Source organism: Protopterus annectens, chromosome 13.part0 (genome assembly GCF_019279795.1).
Source record: "Protopterus annectens isolate FY-2018-M chromosome 13.part0, PAN1.0, whole genome shotgun sequence".
In the NCBI taxonomy this organism is placed as follows: Eukaryota; Metazoa; Chordata; order Ceratodontiformes; family Protopteridae; genus Protopterus; species Protopterus annectens.
In genome coordinates, this window is record NC_056747.1 from 789408700 (window position 1) to 789425659 (window position 16960).

At 41.1% G+C, this 16960-nt stretch overlaps 1 protein-coding gene across 1 annotated transcript in view; it reads right to left on the bottom strand.

The window, feature by feature from the left end:
- The window catches only part of NCOR1 (nuclear receptor corepressor 1), a 4682182-nt gene that overhangs the window by 215041 nt on the left and 4450181 nt on the right, over positions 1-16960 (bottom strand). Inside the window, exon 40 of the mRNA XM_044054890.1 lies at positions 7885-8108. Within this exon, the coding sequence (XP_043910825.1) occupies positions 7885-8108 (224 nt within the window). The remainder of the gene's footprint in view (positions 1-7884; positions 8109-16960) is intronic.

A 16960-nucleotide genomic window follows, 5' to 3' on the forward strand; every position in this document is an offset into this window, starting at 1 on the left:
TAAACCATCCACTAAATGTCCCATCCCTCCAGAATCTACTCCAACCCTATCACACCACCAGACCACTAAGATCCAGCAACAAAAATCACTTACAGATCACTAAAGCCAATAACTCTGCTGGTGAAGCACTATTCTCTTGTGCCATAGCCAAATTATGGAACTCTCTCTCACCCACAATTACCTCCGTACCACCATGCACCCACTTCAAAACTTTACTAAAACTGCACCTAAAAACATGCTGGCTATGCCCTTGCAACTCCCACTCTAATATGACCCACCCCATCCAACCACTACCTTTCTTTCCACCCCACTAACTACCTTGATTATAGCAAGCTCAGATGCTCATAAGCCTACTACTTATTATACAGCAGGAACTTCTTATTGTAACAATTGTTAATGTCTGTTATGTACTTTGCAGATAAAGATTCTAGTTGTCTACTGATGTACTATGTTCATCTGTTACTATGCTTGTAATTAATTGCTATGTTAATCAAATTGTTAATCACTATGTAAATCCAATGCAACTACTGTCTTTATAATTTAACTGAGGAGCTTTTCTCCCTGAGCCTCCGCTGAAAATGGACCTACGTCCAGACAGACACTCCCAGTCAACAAATGTAAATAAATAAATAAAAATAAAGTTACATCAACAAAGCCTAGACTGGGGGAATGGCTAACACAGCATCTCACTTCTAGGTTTAAAAATTAATTTACATCTATTTTAATTATCCAAATAATAACTTTGTTTCTACAATTTGTTGCAGTTGGGCTTGACAACATTTTTTAAACATCAGATTCACAAAGATTTTATGAAAAAAATAAAACGGAATTATATTAGCACCTGCAATTATGTCAGTTGACGGGTGCCAAAATAACAAAAAATGCAATGTCAATAAGTTTAAGAAGCTACCAACCAAAACTTAGCCTTGCAATAAACAGTAGCGATGCTGAAAGTCTTGAAAGATATGTATTTACAGAGTCTGTGCTTTCTACCCATACATTACATATAAAAGACAGGGCTTCTTAAGGTTTACTTTTTTGGTCAAAGTGACATTCAACGATGAGTTCAGTGCAGAATGCAAAAAAATATATATTAAATACACACACACACACACATATAATATATATAATATATATATATATATATATATATATTTATAATATATATATATATATATATATATATATATATATATATATATATATATATATATATACACACACACACATATATATATATATATATATATATACACACACACACACACACACACATACATACACATATACACACACACTTGCAAGTGCACATGCACAAAAGGAAAAACACATTGCAGACAGTGAAACATTTAATGATTAACAGTAGAAATGAAGGAAGGAAGCAACAAACATCAAATCCGGCCAAACCTGAATACAGTTGTGTTGCATACAGTTTCTGACATCTGCGATGACGAGCTGCATTTCCAAAGACAGGGGGATCTTGAGAAGTCTAACAAAGTTTGGTCACATAGCCATGCATACTGGATGGAGCTGTTCTGCAGAACACTGCCCTGAGAATTAAGTGCTCTTAAGAAATAAACTATGAAGTTTAGAAATGTTGAGCACCACATGGACTAAGCTATGCACCAACGAATCAAACCAAATTCCCAGACATCTGAAAGCGCACTCTCAATTAACATACAATCAGGATCATGAATACACCATTTAATCACTGCAGACTCTAGCTTAAAGCCTGTCCAAAACATCCTGCATTTGATTTTATTCACTCTTCTACCTCCAACATAAACAGGAAATGTATGGAAAATACTCCTACAGTTCTATGTTCAATAATGGGGAGGACAAAGTTGAAATGCAAATAAGGTCATAAAAATAAGGAAAAGGATTAGACCTAGAAAGGTGCCTTGCAGGCATTTAATAAAAACAAAAATCAATTAACTTAAAACAGAACCTTAGAGTGTTATTAACAAGCAAGTTAACTTTTCTACTGGAAGGGAGTCATACCCACGTTATAAATGTCATATGTTCAAGATAACATTCAAACAAGTTACAAACAGCATCACAAATTAAACATCCTAAATTAGTCAAGAACAGAAAACTCACAAAATTAAAGGTTTAGGAATGTCTAAAGCCAATGACTAAATAATCCAGCACCCTTACTTTGGTAACTATGCCATAAAAAATTCATAATATACTTTCATCACCAACTTGGTTTATGAAGCCTTGAAAGGAAGGGAAAGTAAAGTTGTGTACACTTAACATAAATGTAGATGTTTGAGTGTATTCACTGTTGCAGTCATTACATTTGGGTTATCCAGCTGGCAGGTTGCCCTCAGTCGGCCTGAATTCCTAAGTCTTGGGTCCTGCATCGGTTGCTGTCACCTCTTCCCTGACGTCAGGTCGTCAGTGGTATAAAAGATGCAGCCAACGCCATTTTCTTCCGTTTTTCTTACCCCAGATGTCAGGTGCCCCCAAAAGGGTAGGCTAAAATATGTAAATAAAACATACATGCACCCAAATAAGCTTTACCCTCATCTATAAGCAAATACACCACCTAGACTGTATAGATTAGAGAAGTAAAGATAAGTTCCAGCAAAAATAAGGGGGATGGCGGGTGGGTAACCTGGACTGCAACAGTGAATACACAACTGTACTATGTTCTTCGTGTTTCACTGTTGCAGTCATTACATTTGGGTTGAGTCCAAAAGCTATGGTTGGGTGGCTGGAGCTAAACAGCATTAGGAGTGGCTATGAGGCCCTGCAGAACTGCAGTGGCAAAGCCTGCCCTGGATTTAGAATAAAGAGGCAGATTGTAATGTTTTGTAAAGGTATGCACTGAACTTCAAGTAGCAGCCTCTAAAATGTCTTTGGTTGGTACTCCCCTGAGAAAGGCTGCAGCTCTGGTTGAATGTGGCCTAATGCCCTTAGGCACTGGTTTGCCATGCTGTGAGTAGCAGAAACTAATGCAGTGACCTATCCATTTTGAAATAGTCTGCTTGGAGATAGCCTTTCCTTGTGATGCTGTGGCATATGCCACTAGTAATTGTTCTGTCTTTCTGAAAACTTTAGTTTTGTCCAAGTAGAATCTAAGTTGCCTGTGTACGTCCAAAGAATGCAGAATTTTCTCCCCCTTGTTCTGTGAATTTGGATAACAAGTTAGCAAATTAATAGTTTGGTTAAGGGCTACACTGGATACCACCTTAGGCGTAAATGTAGGGTTTGTTCTCAGCGAGACCCTGTCTAGATAAAAAAAGATAAAGGGTTCCACAGCCATGAGAGCCTGTAACTCTGACACTCGTCTTGCAGAAGTTACTGCTAGGAGCAGAGCTGTTTTCCAAGATAAGAACTTTATATCCGCAGTAGCAGCTGGTTCAAAAGGAGGTAAGGTGAGTTTTTCCAAGACATAATTGAGGTCCCGTGCAGGTGTTGGCGTTCTCCTTGGAGGCCTTAAGTTTTTGGCTCCTCTGAGGTACTGCCTTAATAAAGGATGAGAAAAGAGTGGTGGGCTCTGTATTGTAATGAGCCGAAATGGCAGAGGCATGGATTTTAATTGATGAAAAAGATAGGCCTTTGTCCAGCATCTTGGTTAAGTATTGCAAAATCTGAGAAATATTTGGGACAGCTGTATCAGTTCCTTGAGCTTGGTTCCAAGCACGAAATCTCTTCCATTTCCCAGCACAGGATTTTCTAGTACTAGGCCTTCTGGCTTCTAAAATGACATCAATCACAGCTTTACTGAGAGGTGTGGTTTGTATGGCTACATTATCCGCCATGCTGCCAGGTTTAGGGTCCTGAGTTGGCTATGCAGAATCTGATTGTTTTGCTGGGACAGTAGATGAGGTATTTGAGGTAAGGTTCAGGCTGGGCATTGGGACAAGTTCCTTAAGCTCGGATACCAGAACTGGCGTGGCCAGTCTGGGGCAATCAGAATCATTTTTGGTTTCTCCTGTCTGACCTTTAGGAGTACCTTGGGGAGGAGAGGCAGTGGAGGAAAGGCATATACTGACAGGTTTGTCCAGTTGAAAGATAAGGCGTCCACTTTCCATGCTTGTCTGTGATACGTTCTTGTGCAGAATCTTTTAGTTGATTGTTGTGAAAGGAGGCAAATAGATCTATGTCCGGGCATCCCCATTTCTTTGTTATCATGCTGAAGACTTGTGGATCCAGGTGCCACTCGTAGGGATCCATGAGGTTTCTGCTTAGTTTGTCTGCCAGAGTATTTTCCTTTCCTGGCAGGAATTGTGCCTGCAGATGAACTTGGTAAGTCAATGCTGTGTCCCATAAAGCCATGGCTAGTCTGCAAAGGGGGTAAGAATGAGTGTCCCCCTGCTTATATACCACATGACCATGGTGTTGTCTATCTTTATCAGTAGTTGTCCTGGATGAAGTAGGTCCTTGAAGGCTGTCAGGGCATTTTGAACAGCTAGCATCTCTTTTTGATTGATATGTAGATGCTTTTGGTTTGTTGACCAGGTGCCCTGAATGCCTTTTCCTGCCATGTGTGCCCCCCAGGCATAATCTGATGCATCTGTCGTTAAGCTCTGCCTGGCTGGAGGTAGTGAGAATGGCTGTCCCTTGTTTTGGTGACAGGCCTTTGCCCACCATCGAAACTCCTGTTGCAGGCAGGGAATGAGCGTAATTGTTTCCAGGCTGTGGCAATGTTGTGTCCAAACACTTTTTAGGTACCACTGAATTTTCCTCATATGCAGTCTTGCATATGGAATTTGTAAGTTCCAGGATGCCACAAAGCCCAAGCCTGCAGAATTTTTCTTGCAGATAACTTGGCCTTTGTTGCCATTTCCTTGAAATAGGTAGTCAGTTGTCTTTGTCTGGAGTGAGATAAGCCATCTGGGCAGTTGTATTTAAGCTTGCACCCAGGAATATTATCTCTTGAGAGCGTACTAGTTTTGATTTCTTTTTGTTGACTGTACCCTAGGCATGTTAAGTCTTTTCACAAACGTCAAATGCTGTAGTAGAATGTCCTTGTTCTCTGCTTGTATAAGGCAGTCGTCCAAGTAAGGATATATTTGTATTCCTCTTTGTCTGCAGTAAGCAATTACTGGTGCCAGGCACTTTGTGAAGACCCTGGGCGCAGTAGATAAGCCAAAGGGCAGTGCAGAGAATTGGTAATGCTTTGAGCCAGCCTTGAATCTGAGGTATCTTCTGCATGATTGTCTGATTGAGACATGCAGGTATGCCTCTTTTAGGTCTAAAGTCACGAGCCAAGCCTTGCTGCCCAGCATGGGCAGAAGCTGCTGCAAGGTCAACATCTTGAATTTTGGTATATCCAAGAAAGTGTTTAAAATAGATAGGTCCAGTACTGGTCTCCATGCTTTGTCCTTTCTGGGTACCAAGAACAGTCTTGAGTAAAATCCTTGTCCCTGCTCTTGCTGTGGTACTTGTTGAATAGCCCTCATTGTCCATGAGAGCTGCAACTTGTTTTTGAGCCTCTGCCCATTGATTTTTTGGCAGGTTCTGGCCAACCGTTTGCCCTTGGCAGGATATGGAAGTGAAACTTGTAGCCTTGTGACACTGTCTAGAACCCATATGTCCTGGGTTATAATGTGCCAATTTTGAGAAAAAAAGTGCTACTTTTCCCCCTAAGGGTACTGCCAGAAGATAAGTGCTAGGTGCAGCCAGGGGGAAGTCATTGGGACTGTTTCTTGTATGGTTGTGATTTGTCTCCTCCACTTTTGGAGGTAGAAGCACCCCACTGCTTAAACCTGTAGGAACGTTGCAGCTGTGATCTGCCCCTTTGAGGTCTGTCTGAGACTGGAAAGGACCAATTCCTTGTAGGCCAGTGTCTGCTAAATCTAGGTGGCTGTACCTGTAAGAAATCCTTGACCGTTTGCATAGATTTAGCTTTGTCCTCCATTTTCTTTAACAACTGTTCTGCCTTAACACCAAACAAGGTATCATGTTGTAATGGAGCATCTAATAATTTGGCTTTAACATGATCAGGCAGATTTTGTTCCTTTAACCACACATAAAACCTGATGACAGAACCCGTAACAGAGGCCCTGCAGGAGGCCTCCAGAGAATCAAAACCACATTGCAAAGTATGCTTTCCAACTTGTTCAGCTGCATGCAATAAATCCTGCATTTCTTTGTTTTCTGCACATTCAGAATTTACCATCATTTTCTGTTTAAGCAGTGACATGATATATTGCTGATATTTGAGCATATGAAACTGGCAATTTAAGGCCCTTATAGCCAAGGTAGCAGATGTGTAAATCTTTTCCCCCATATATCCAGTGCCCTAGAATCCCAGTCAGAGGGGGTAGGGTTTCTTGCAGTGGAAGCCTTGACCCCTTTGGGACACTAAGAAATAGTTTCTGGGTCGGCAGTAGGGTTTTTTGAAAATAAATTTATGAGAGTCAGGGACCCTGTAGTATCTGTCCGGCTTAACAGCAGCTGGAGGTAAGGAGTCAGGGGTCAGACTAGACTCTGAGAACAGATCATCTACAATGTCTAACACAGCTGGAATAGCTAGAGGCCTGTGTTGAGGTAGTAAAAGGAAGTCTCTGAGCCTCCTCTTAGATTCTGAAAAATCTTGGCACTCCCAGTGGAAGTGCTCACTCATGGTATGCAAGGTTTCCCCAAAAGAGTAATCCTCAGGATGAGAAGCTGAAGGAATTGATTCTTCAGCATCAGAATCCTCATAGGGATGAAAAGAATATTCCTGATCAGAAGAGAAATCAGAAGAAATGGAAACCTGATCTGAAGATTCATAGTCTGTCTCTTGCCTAGGCCACTTATCGGGAGGGGAATGGGAACCCCTGATCAAGGTAATTAAGTCTTCGGCCATTTTGAGCATCTGTTTTTTGGGCATGGAGGCCTGTCCATGTGGCTGGTGAACTTGTTTCTTTGCCTTTAAAGGTGTTTTAGTCTTTGCCTTTGATGTCGGTTTAATATATAATTGTTTAGGTCTGAATACACCCTCAGAAGCTGATGCCTGCTCGGCGGCTACGGACCCATCTGAGGGATTAATCTCCGAGGATCCAATACCTTGAGTTTCTAGTGGCCTGGCTGACTCCACATGGGAGTCAGTAGCGGCCTGCGACTCTAAAGTAGTGGGCGTCAGGGGCTGCGAAAGCACCTCACTGAGAACCGGCGACTTGCTTAGGAGAAGCTTCGTCATCGGTTTTGGACCTCGGTTGCCTGTCTGTTTCTTTGCGTGGTGAACTCCGGTAGTCGGATGGCTATCCGACGACTTTGTATAATTAAATCTTCGCCCAAAATAGCTTAATGCAAAATCGTTCCGATGCTTAATAGTGCGTTGGTTAAATCTAGCACAAAAACGACAACTAGAAACGTCGTGGTCAGGGCCTAGGCAAGGAATACAGTAAGAATTAAAATCCTTATGAGGTATTTGCTTCCCCACAAGAAATACAATTATTAACTTTTTTTGACATCGGTCTGGAGCAAGAAAAAAGCTTCCCCCAATGGGGTACTTAGCTTTTAATGAAGACTTCGGATCTGAAACTCGAACGCGAAAATCTCAGGAGTCAGCCGACCGGCACTTGCGAACTGCTTCTGCCTCGGGCACCGCGCAGCAAGAAAGACTGAAGAAAATGGCGTTGGCTGCATCTTTTATACCCCTGATGACCTGACGTCAGGGAAGAGGCGACAGCAACCAACGCAGGACCCAAGACTTTGGAGTTCAGGCCGACTGAGGGCAACCTGCCAGCAGGATAACCCAAATGTAATGACTGCAATAGTGAAACACGAAGAACATCCAAATATGCAGTACAGGGTATCCCAGTCTCAAATGCTGATCTTAAATACAGACATAAAAGTAAGACAAAATGTGCAATTGTAAGGCAGACTTTTACCCAGGTGTGATCTTTAACTTCTAAGCAACTGTAAGAATATTAGTATCCCTACCTTGTTCTAGACTTATCACTGAAATTTTCAGGAGAAACTCTAAACGTTGATCGTTGCTGGTGGACCTGCAGCGATGATTGAGACTCGGGACTAAACCGGGAGATCTTGGATCTTACTGGTGCAGCATTAGTGGCTGAATTAGAAGTCTGGAATGTAGATGTGGCTGGCTGCTGATTAGCCTGAGAGAGGGCATGACTTCTCGCAAAATCCTGGGTGATGATGTGCTGTGAATAACAGAAATACAGCATGTATGCCAAAATTGCAGTCTGGTGATCATGAATTGCAATGTAATACAGTCTAGCAACCCACTACCAGCATCTATACACAAGGTATACACAGTATACCAACCATACTACTGAGGATGAACTGAACTATAAAAGCTCAACTGTTTTCCTTAAGAGAAGGAGGGTATACAATAAGAAATACAGTCATGAATGAACACTGAACTCACCTATCAATAAGCTCAAATCTCAGTGATACTTTTTGTGAAATACAGTTTCAAGACAATACAAGACTATTATTCTTGCGTTATTACAGTTTAAACCAGATGACAATATATAGTAATCATCCTTTTTGTCTATGTCTCAACAAAAATGGCTGGAAGAATAGTACAGTATAAAATCAGAGAAAGAAAAAAGCAAGAATATGGCCAATGAATTGCTTAGTGGCCTATGTAATATACAAGACAAAACAATTAAAATTTATTTGCCTTCATTTATCAGAAAATCCAACTAGACATTGACCCCCTTTTCAGCGTAAGCCCAGGGACAGAAACACCAGGACTACAATAATACATGAAGCAGAATCATAAAAACAGAAACTAAATGCATAAAATAGAATCACGAAATAAGCAAACACATCTGTGGGCACTCATTCATGGCAACTTGTACACCTCTCTCTTATTTACTTACTGAGCAAAACAGAAGAACATAGAGGGGGGAAGAGCAGAATGTAAATGTGAAACCAGACTCTAAAGAATGCTAGCATGTTGTAAGCGAGTGTTAGAAAGTGTATATAAAGTGAGTATAGTTAATTCCATTAGGGCTTGAGTGAGTGAGTAAAGGAATAGTTGATACTGAAGAGCCATTTACAAAACACTTTCATTGTGTACAATTTATTCAACACAGGAGACTCCTGATTATTAAAAGGCTTGCCTATGGCTAGAATAGGTGTTGAGGTCAGTGTGGGAGGGAAAGTAAAGGGAGGAGAATGTTTGGATTATCCTGGTGTGTCACAAGAACATAAATTTGTTAGGTGGACTTTCAGCTATATTTTTGAATAAAGAGAGGTTGTCACTGACCCTTAGGTGCACTACCAGGGTAAACAAATATAACGAAGTACACAGCACTCAATTCCAATGGCCCATTGTATGATGACTTGTCCTGGTCAACCCAACCGTCACCCCTACAGGCCAAAGTAGAATGAATGAGCCAAGTGGGTGACCAGGGAAGAGCAGATGGTCAGTGGGAGGTGAAAGGAAAAGACAACAAATGTACTGGGACTTGAATCCTCCTTGTTGTAAGACAGAACTAGTTCAGATTTGGTTACCATATTGTGCATTGGCTGCTGAACTGTTAACTACATGTAGGCCTAGTAAGGATTTGCACATAGATTGCAGACATCTTGTTGGTATGTATGGTGTAGGACAGTTTTTAAACTGGGACATCTGTTTGATTTATAGATTAGTTTTTGGAGGGCTATGCAACGAAGAGTTCTACGAGGAAACCTGCATGCAGACTTTGTGGTTTTATTGTAGCAGTCATAACAGTAGAAACAGAGTGCAGATAAGCAAGTATGAGTGAGGTATAAAGTAGAGCTGGAGCTAAGTGGACAGAGGCTATAGTTTTTCTGCTCTCTACAGTGACATTTATGTGAGATACTGGGGCAACTGGGTATGGACATATTTCTCAAGGATTTTTGAGATGGGTGGAAAGATGGTAACGTGATAACAAATCTTCAATGTTACCAGCTTTATAAAGTGGTAAGATGTAGGATCTTTTCAAAATGTCTGGAATGATCTGCTGGATTGACTTGTTGAATAGAATGAAAAATGGGTAGGCTATGTCTCCTGTCAACGTTTTAAGACACTCTTCTGGAAAGCTGTCTGCATCCAGAGATGTGTTTTTTTTTTTTTTTTTTATTTCTGGAGCACTTTGATTGTCTTCTACTAAGATTGGTTTTAGGGCAAAACTTTTTGTGGGGGGGAGACACATTCTGCTGGTCAGACAGGTTTGGTGGTGGTGTCATTGAGTCTACTGATGGTTTGGATAAACTGAGTATTGAAGTTGGCTGCAATAATTTCTAGGGTGAAGGCTATGGGTAGGAGGTAACTGTTTTAATTTATTCACCGATTTCCACATGAACTTTTGGTTGTTTTAGCTTACATTTTGCAATTTAAGGAAAACGTTCACCTTGTCTTCAGTTACTTTCTTTTCAGTGAGACTTTGAAGCTGTTTAAATATTTGGTAGTCCTGCTGTGTTTTAAGGGGTCTATTTTAGTTCACTGAATATTTAAGCTGTCAAAATTCATATGATCAAGCTAAATGGTCAGCAATTTAAAATACTGAAAAACAAATATGGAAAAAACAGTGCTACACGGAGATTGTTGAGCAGTGGGTATCTGGTAATGTGCCCTTTTCACCACTGTAGTGCAATCTTGGATTTATAATAAGCAGAAGGGCTTACACACCCATCCCCTCCACACACACACAAAAATGCTATACCTCTATTTCTCATCATTTTTTTTTTTTTTGTTGAATGCTTAAGCTATGAGGCAGGGTTTATTTTTACTTATCTTATTATAGGAGCCACTTTGTTTAGAATACTAAGAAATGTTTGGCTAAACTGTAGTGTTGCTTTAAGTGGAAGATATTTAAGGAGATTCCAGTTACATGACTTTAAGCCCTCTACAAAATAAATTTTCCTTCAGTTGTGTTGTATGCCATACATTGCTGAAATGGTATTGTTTTGAGGTGGTTAAAATGTGCCTAGTGGCACAGATTAGGAGGTGATCACTAATGGCGTTCCTGTGGATGAAAATTTAGTGGGATTAGACATTAGTGTCCAGTTTAAACTGGTGGGCTTAGTAGTATTTTTGTTACGTCTGGTAGGAGTGTTGATGAGTTTGGTGAAGCCATACAGATTTAGAGTGCTGAGGTCTATGTTGAAATCTCCCACAACCATAGTTTCTTTTGAGATACTGCTGGTTATCCAGGACAGTACATCTTTGACAGTGGACAGGTTGTTCCTGAGATAATGTAATGGTAATGAGGCAGATGCTTTTGTGTGTAGTTTAAGGAAGGTGACAAGCAGTTCTGCATTATTAAACTGGGATAAACTGTGAGCAAGGGGTTAGCATACAGAGTTGGAGAAAATTAGGAAGACACATCCACCATTCTGCCCTTCCTAATAATTTCTGCTTACATTTTTTATACATCAAAAAGTGAAAGAACATACAAATAAGTTGATAAAATCCGAGCTGCAAAAATGCCTAAGAAACTAATATCCATCTCTGAACTAATTGCCTTGGTGAGGGATGACATTACAGCAAGATGACCAAAGTATACGGTCATCTATATTTCCAGCAATAATCAACAGCTCCTACAGCAGGATCTCCAAGCATTCCCAGGCTAAACGAATGATATAATACCTTTCAATATGCTAACTCCCAAAAGACCACGAACAAACTGTTGAAGCACAAAATTCACGAAAAAAGAGACCACAGCAGAAGTCCGTGAAAATAAGAATTGATGCAAATGTGACGAAAATGTTTTCCAATTGGTACAAAATAAAGTTAGAACTCTCTTTATTACACGAGCACTTTTATATATTTTTATATATACAATGATACATAAATTTGTTTAGGATTAAGATATTTATTACTGTAATTTATATAAGAAAGTGAGTTGTGAGTCATATGGTTACATTGGTTATAAAGAGTTGGTAGCAGCAAAAGAAAGATTTTAGTACTTGTTGCTTTAAAGTTAATAAGGAAAACTATGACATCATTGATTGCTTTATTAATTGTATATTTAAAGGATAATTAGTGTAACCTTTTGTTTGTCTGAGGAAGGAAGGATACTAAGCCTTCCGAAAGTGCTTGTGTAATAAAGAGAGTTCTAACGTTATTTTGTACTCATTGGAATACATTTTCGTCACATTTGCATCAATTCTTATTTTCACGGACTTCTGCTGTGGTCTCTTTTTTCGTGAATTTTGTGCTTCAACCTTTCAATATGCCCTAGGTCTGCCCCAGACTACTACTATTAAAAAAGTAAAAGTATGTACAGAGGGACCAAGTAGTTGCTAGAGATTGACCCTTTCCAAAAAGCCACAAGTGAAGTCAAGGCTCTGGCAGAGTGCACCTTGGCCCTGCCTGGAATAGATCTGTTATGGTAAGTATAACAAAAGGTAACAACCTTATACAGCCATTTTGAAATAGCCTGTTGTGACAGAAATTGTCCCTTCTTACCTTCACCAGAAATAAACAACTGATGCGAAGATCTGTAGGATTTAGTTCTGTCAAGATAGTACCAGAGTTGTCTGTTGAAATTCAAGATGTGGAGTATCCTTTCTCCCTAATTTTTAGGTTCAGAAAAGAAAACGGGGAGATGGATAGCTTGGCTTAAAGTAAACTCAGATACCACTTTAGACATAAAAGGATTAGTTCCCAAAGAAACCCTGTCCCTATGGAAAATGAGACAGAGCTAACTCACCTTAAGAGCTTGCAACTCAGACACACTTCCTGCAGAGGTCAAAGAAACCAGTAAAACTGTTTTCCATGTTAAGAACTTCAAGTCAGACAGATTAGCTGATTCAAATGAAGCAATCTTTAGCTTCTCTAACACAATACTGAGATCCTAAGGAGGAGCCACTGGTATACTTGGAGGCCTTTTATGCAAAACCCCTTTCAAGAACATTTTGATGTAAGACTGTTTTGAAAGTGGAGGTTCCATGGGCAGACGTGCTGAAATAACTGCTAAACGAACTTTAACAGAGAAATAAGAAAAGCCATAGGATAGTAATGCACACAAATATTGTAAAGCCAGAGAACAACTACCCTGAATGGATGCAAGTTATGTTGTTGGCACCAATTCAAACTTTCTGAAAGAAAAAAGTGGCCAGGGTGGGACAGGGTCACAAGGTCTATTGAACAGTGATTTAGACCTGCTAGACTGTTCTTGGTTTTGGGAGGTTTGACACTTTTCTTCAGAACCTTGTCATTTTTTCTTAAACGTCTGATTACCTAAATTTGCTGAGACTGTTTAATCTGTTTTTTTGCCAAAATTGGATGACGAGATAGAAAATACCTTGGACAATTCAGAAAAGGAGATATGAAAATCTTGGAGATTACCTGGATCAGCTTGCCCCTTTCATCACACATTTTATCACGTCTGCTGCTGATGGGGCAAACACAATCTCTATCCAAGGAAGAATTTAAAATCTCATTTTTATCATCTGGAATTTTCTGGGAATTCAGCCACTGAAACTTCCTTAATGGGACAATCCTGGAGTCTAAAATTCTGACCGAAAGAAAAGTACAGTTGTGTACACTTACCACAAATGTAGATGTTCGAGTGTATTCACTGTTGCAGTCATTACATTTGGGTAATCTGCTTGCAGGTTGCCCTCAGAAGTCTTGGGTCCTGCATCGGTTGCTGTCCCTTCTTCCATGACGTCAGGTCATCAGGGGTATAAAACATGCAGCCGACGCCATTACATCAGTTTTTCTTGCCCCAGATGTCAGGTGCCCCCTAATGGGGAGCAATTAAACATGAAAACACAAAGGTATACCTCCAACAAAAAAGCAAAAACACCAAAAAGGCTTTTAAGCATAGTAAAGGAAAGTAGAGGTATAGCCAAAAGTTGTTAGGGGGCAGGAGGGAGGGTAACCAGGACTGCAACAGTTAATACACTTGAACATCTACATTTATAGTAAGTGTACACAACTGCACTATGTTATTCATGTTTCACTGTTGCAGTCATTACATTTGGGTAGATTCCCAAAGTTATGGCTGGGAGGAGGAGTTTAGAAACCATTAGGGCCAGCTATAAGGCCCTGCAAGACTGCAGTGGCAAAGCCAGCTCTGGATTTAGAGAAAATTGACGAATGATAATGCTTGGTGAAAGTATGTTCAGAACACCAGGTAGCAGCTTCTATGATGTCCCTGGTAGGCACGCCTCTGAGAAAGGCTGAAGTAGTAGATGTAGCCCTGGTGGAGTGAGGTCTGATCCTCTGGGGGATAGGTTTTCCACAGTGCTTATAGCAGAAATGAATGCAATGGCTTATCCATTTAGAAATGGTTTGTTTTGAAATAGCCTTCCCCTCTGCCCCTGCAGCAGATCCTACCAGCAGTTGTTCAGATTTTCTTTGAGTTTAGTCCTGTCCAAGTAGAATCTAAGTTGTATGTGCACATCCAAGGAATGCAGTATCTGTTCCCCTTTGTTCTGTGGATTGGGAAAGAAGGGTGGCAAATGAATGGACTGATTAAGAGCCACACTGGATACCACCCTTGGGCATGAAGGAGGGATTGTTTTCTGAGTGACACCCTGTCCGCATGAAAGGTGATGAAAGGCTCCACTGCTATAAGGGCCTGTAATTCAGATACCCTTCTAGTTGAAGTGATTGCTAAAAGGAAAGCTGTTTTCCAAGAAATAAAATTTATGTCTGCAGTAGCAGCTGGCTCGAAAGGAGGTAGAGTGAGTTTCTCCAATACAAAGTTAAGGTCCCAGACTGGGGTTGGAGCTCTCCTGGGTGGTCTCACATTTTTGACCCCTCTGAGATACTGCTTAAGCAGTCGATGAGAGAAGAGAGGAGGTTTCTGTGTTATAATGAGCTGAAATGGTTGAGGCATGGATTTTAATGGAGGAAAAAAAAGACAGGCCCTTGTGAAGCATCTCAGTTAAGTACTGTAAAATCTGAGGTAAACTGTGCGCTGCTGTGCTCAACCCTTGAGATTGGTTCTGGGCACAGAATCTTTTCCATTTTTCAGCATAAGATTTTTCTAGTACTAGGCCTCCTTGCCTCTAAGATGACATCCATCACAGGTTTGCTGAGGGATGGTAAGGGACTAGAGTTTAAGCAATTAGCCAGGCTGCAAGGTTCAGTGTTGGAAGCTGAGGGTGCATAATCTGGTTCTCCTGCTGAGACAGCAGGGAAGGAGTCTGAGGCAGGTGCCATGGAGATAACCGTGACACACTGCGCAGGAGAGGGTACCAGTACTGGCGCGGCCAGTCTGGAGCAATCAAAATCATCCTTGGTTTGTCCTATTTGATTTTAGTAGTACTTTGGAGAGTAGAGGCAGTGGGGGGAAGGCATAGACTGATAGGTTTTTCCAGCTGAAGGACAGAGCATCCACTTTCCAAGCTTGTTTGTGGGGAGTCCTTGTGCAAAATTTGTCCAATTGGCAGTTCTGGGGGGAGGCAAACAGGTCTATATCTGGGCTCCCCCATTCACTTGTCAACATGTTGAAAATCCTTGGTTCCAGTTTCCACTCGTGTGGGTCCATGAGGTTTTTGCTTAGTCCGTCTGCCAGTGTATTTAATTTTCCTAGCAGGAATTGAGCTTGGTGTACTTGGTAGCTCAAGGCTGTGTTCCACAATGCCATGGCTAGTCTGCAGAGGGGGGTAAGAATGTGTACCCCCTGCTTGTTTATGTACCACATAACCGTGGTGTTGTCCGTCTTTACCATTAATTGTCCTGGAAGAATATAGTCCTTGAAGGCTGTCAGACCATTCTATACAGCTAACATTTCTTTTTGATTGATATGCAGGTGCATTTGACTTGGGTTCCATTTGCCTTTAATACACTTCCCTGCCAGGTGAGCCCGCCATGCATATTCTGATGCATCTGTTGTTAGGGTTTGGGCGGCACGGGGTGGTGTGAAAGGTAGTCCCTTGTTTTGGCGGCAGGCCTCTGCCCACCCAAGGAACTCTAGGTGTAGGCAAGGTATGATAGGAATCATTGTTTCTAGGCTGTGAGAATGTCGACTCCATAGGCTTTTTAGATACCACTGTAGTTTCCTCATATGCAGTCTTGCATATGGAATTAGAAGAATGCAGGAGGCCATGAACCCCAAGGCTTGCAGTATTTGTCTTGCAGATATAGCAGGGTTTTTTGTGGCCACTTGTTTGAAGTAGGTTGTCAAATGAATTTGCTTTTCTGGCGTAAGGTAAGCCATCTGGGAAGTTGTATTCAAGCTTGCTCCCAGGAATGTAATTTGTTGACAGGGTACCAGTTGTGATTTCTTTTCATTTATGGTGTACCCCAGATAAGTTAGAATCCTTTTTACAAACATCAGATGACTCAAAAGTTTGTCCTGGCTTTCTGCATTAATTAGACAATTGTCCAGGTATAGGTATATTTGAATACTTCTTTGCCTGCAAAATGCAATAACTGGAGCTAGGCACTTTGTGAATACCCTGGGCGCAGTAGATAAGCCAAAGGGCAGTGCAGAGAACTGATAGTGCGTGTAGCCTGCTTTGAAGCGTAGGTATCTTCTGCAAGATTCCCTGATTGGGAAGGGATGTGCAGGTATGCTTCTTTTAAATCTAGTGTTGCCAACCAGATGTCTTTGCCTAGCAAAGGAAGTAATTGGTGAAGAGTCAGCATCATGAATTTTGGAATCTCCAGAAAGGTGTTTACAGTAGACCGGTCCAGGAATGGACACCATGATTTGTCTTTTCTGGGTACCAGGAAATGTCTGAAGTAGAAACCTTGTCCCTTTTCCTCTTCTGGTACCAGTTGAATAGCCCCCATGCTTAAGAGAGAAAGTACTTGTTTTTGAGCCTCTGCCCACTGATTTGGGGGTAGGTCTGGCCACCCACTTGGCATTGGCAACGTATGGAAGTGAAATCTATATCCCTGGGACACAATATTTAAAACCCATTTGTCCTGGGTAATGAGTTCCCAGTTCTTTGCTTGAAGAGCAATCTTTCCCCCCAAAGGGGCAGTCAGACGATAAGTGCTTGGAAATTTTAAAAGGAAGTCATTGAGACAGTTTATCACTGGGGGATGTCTTGTTATTCCCAGATTTGGAAGTGGAGGTCCCCCACTGCTTAGTTTCTGAGAGTCCCC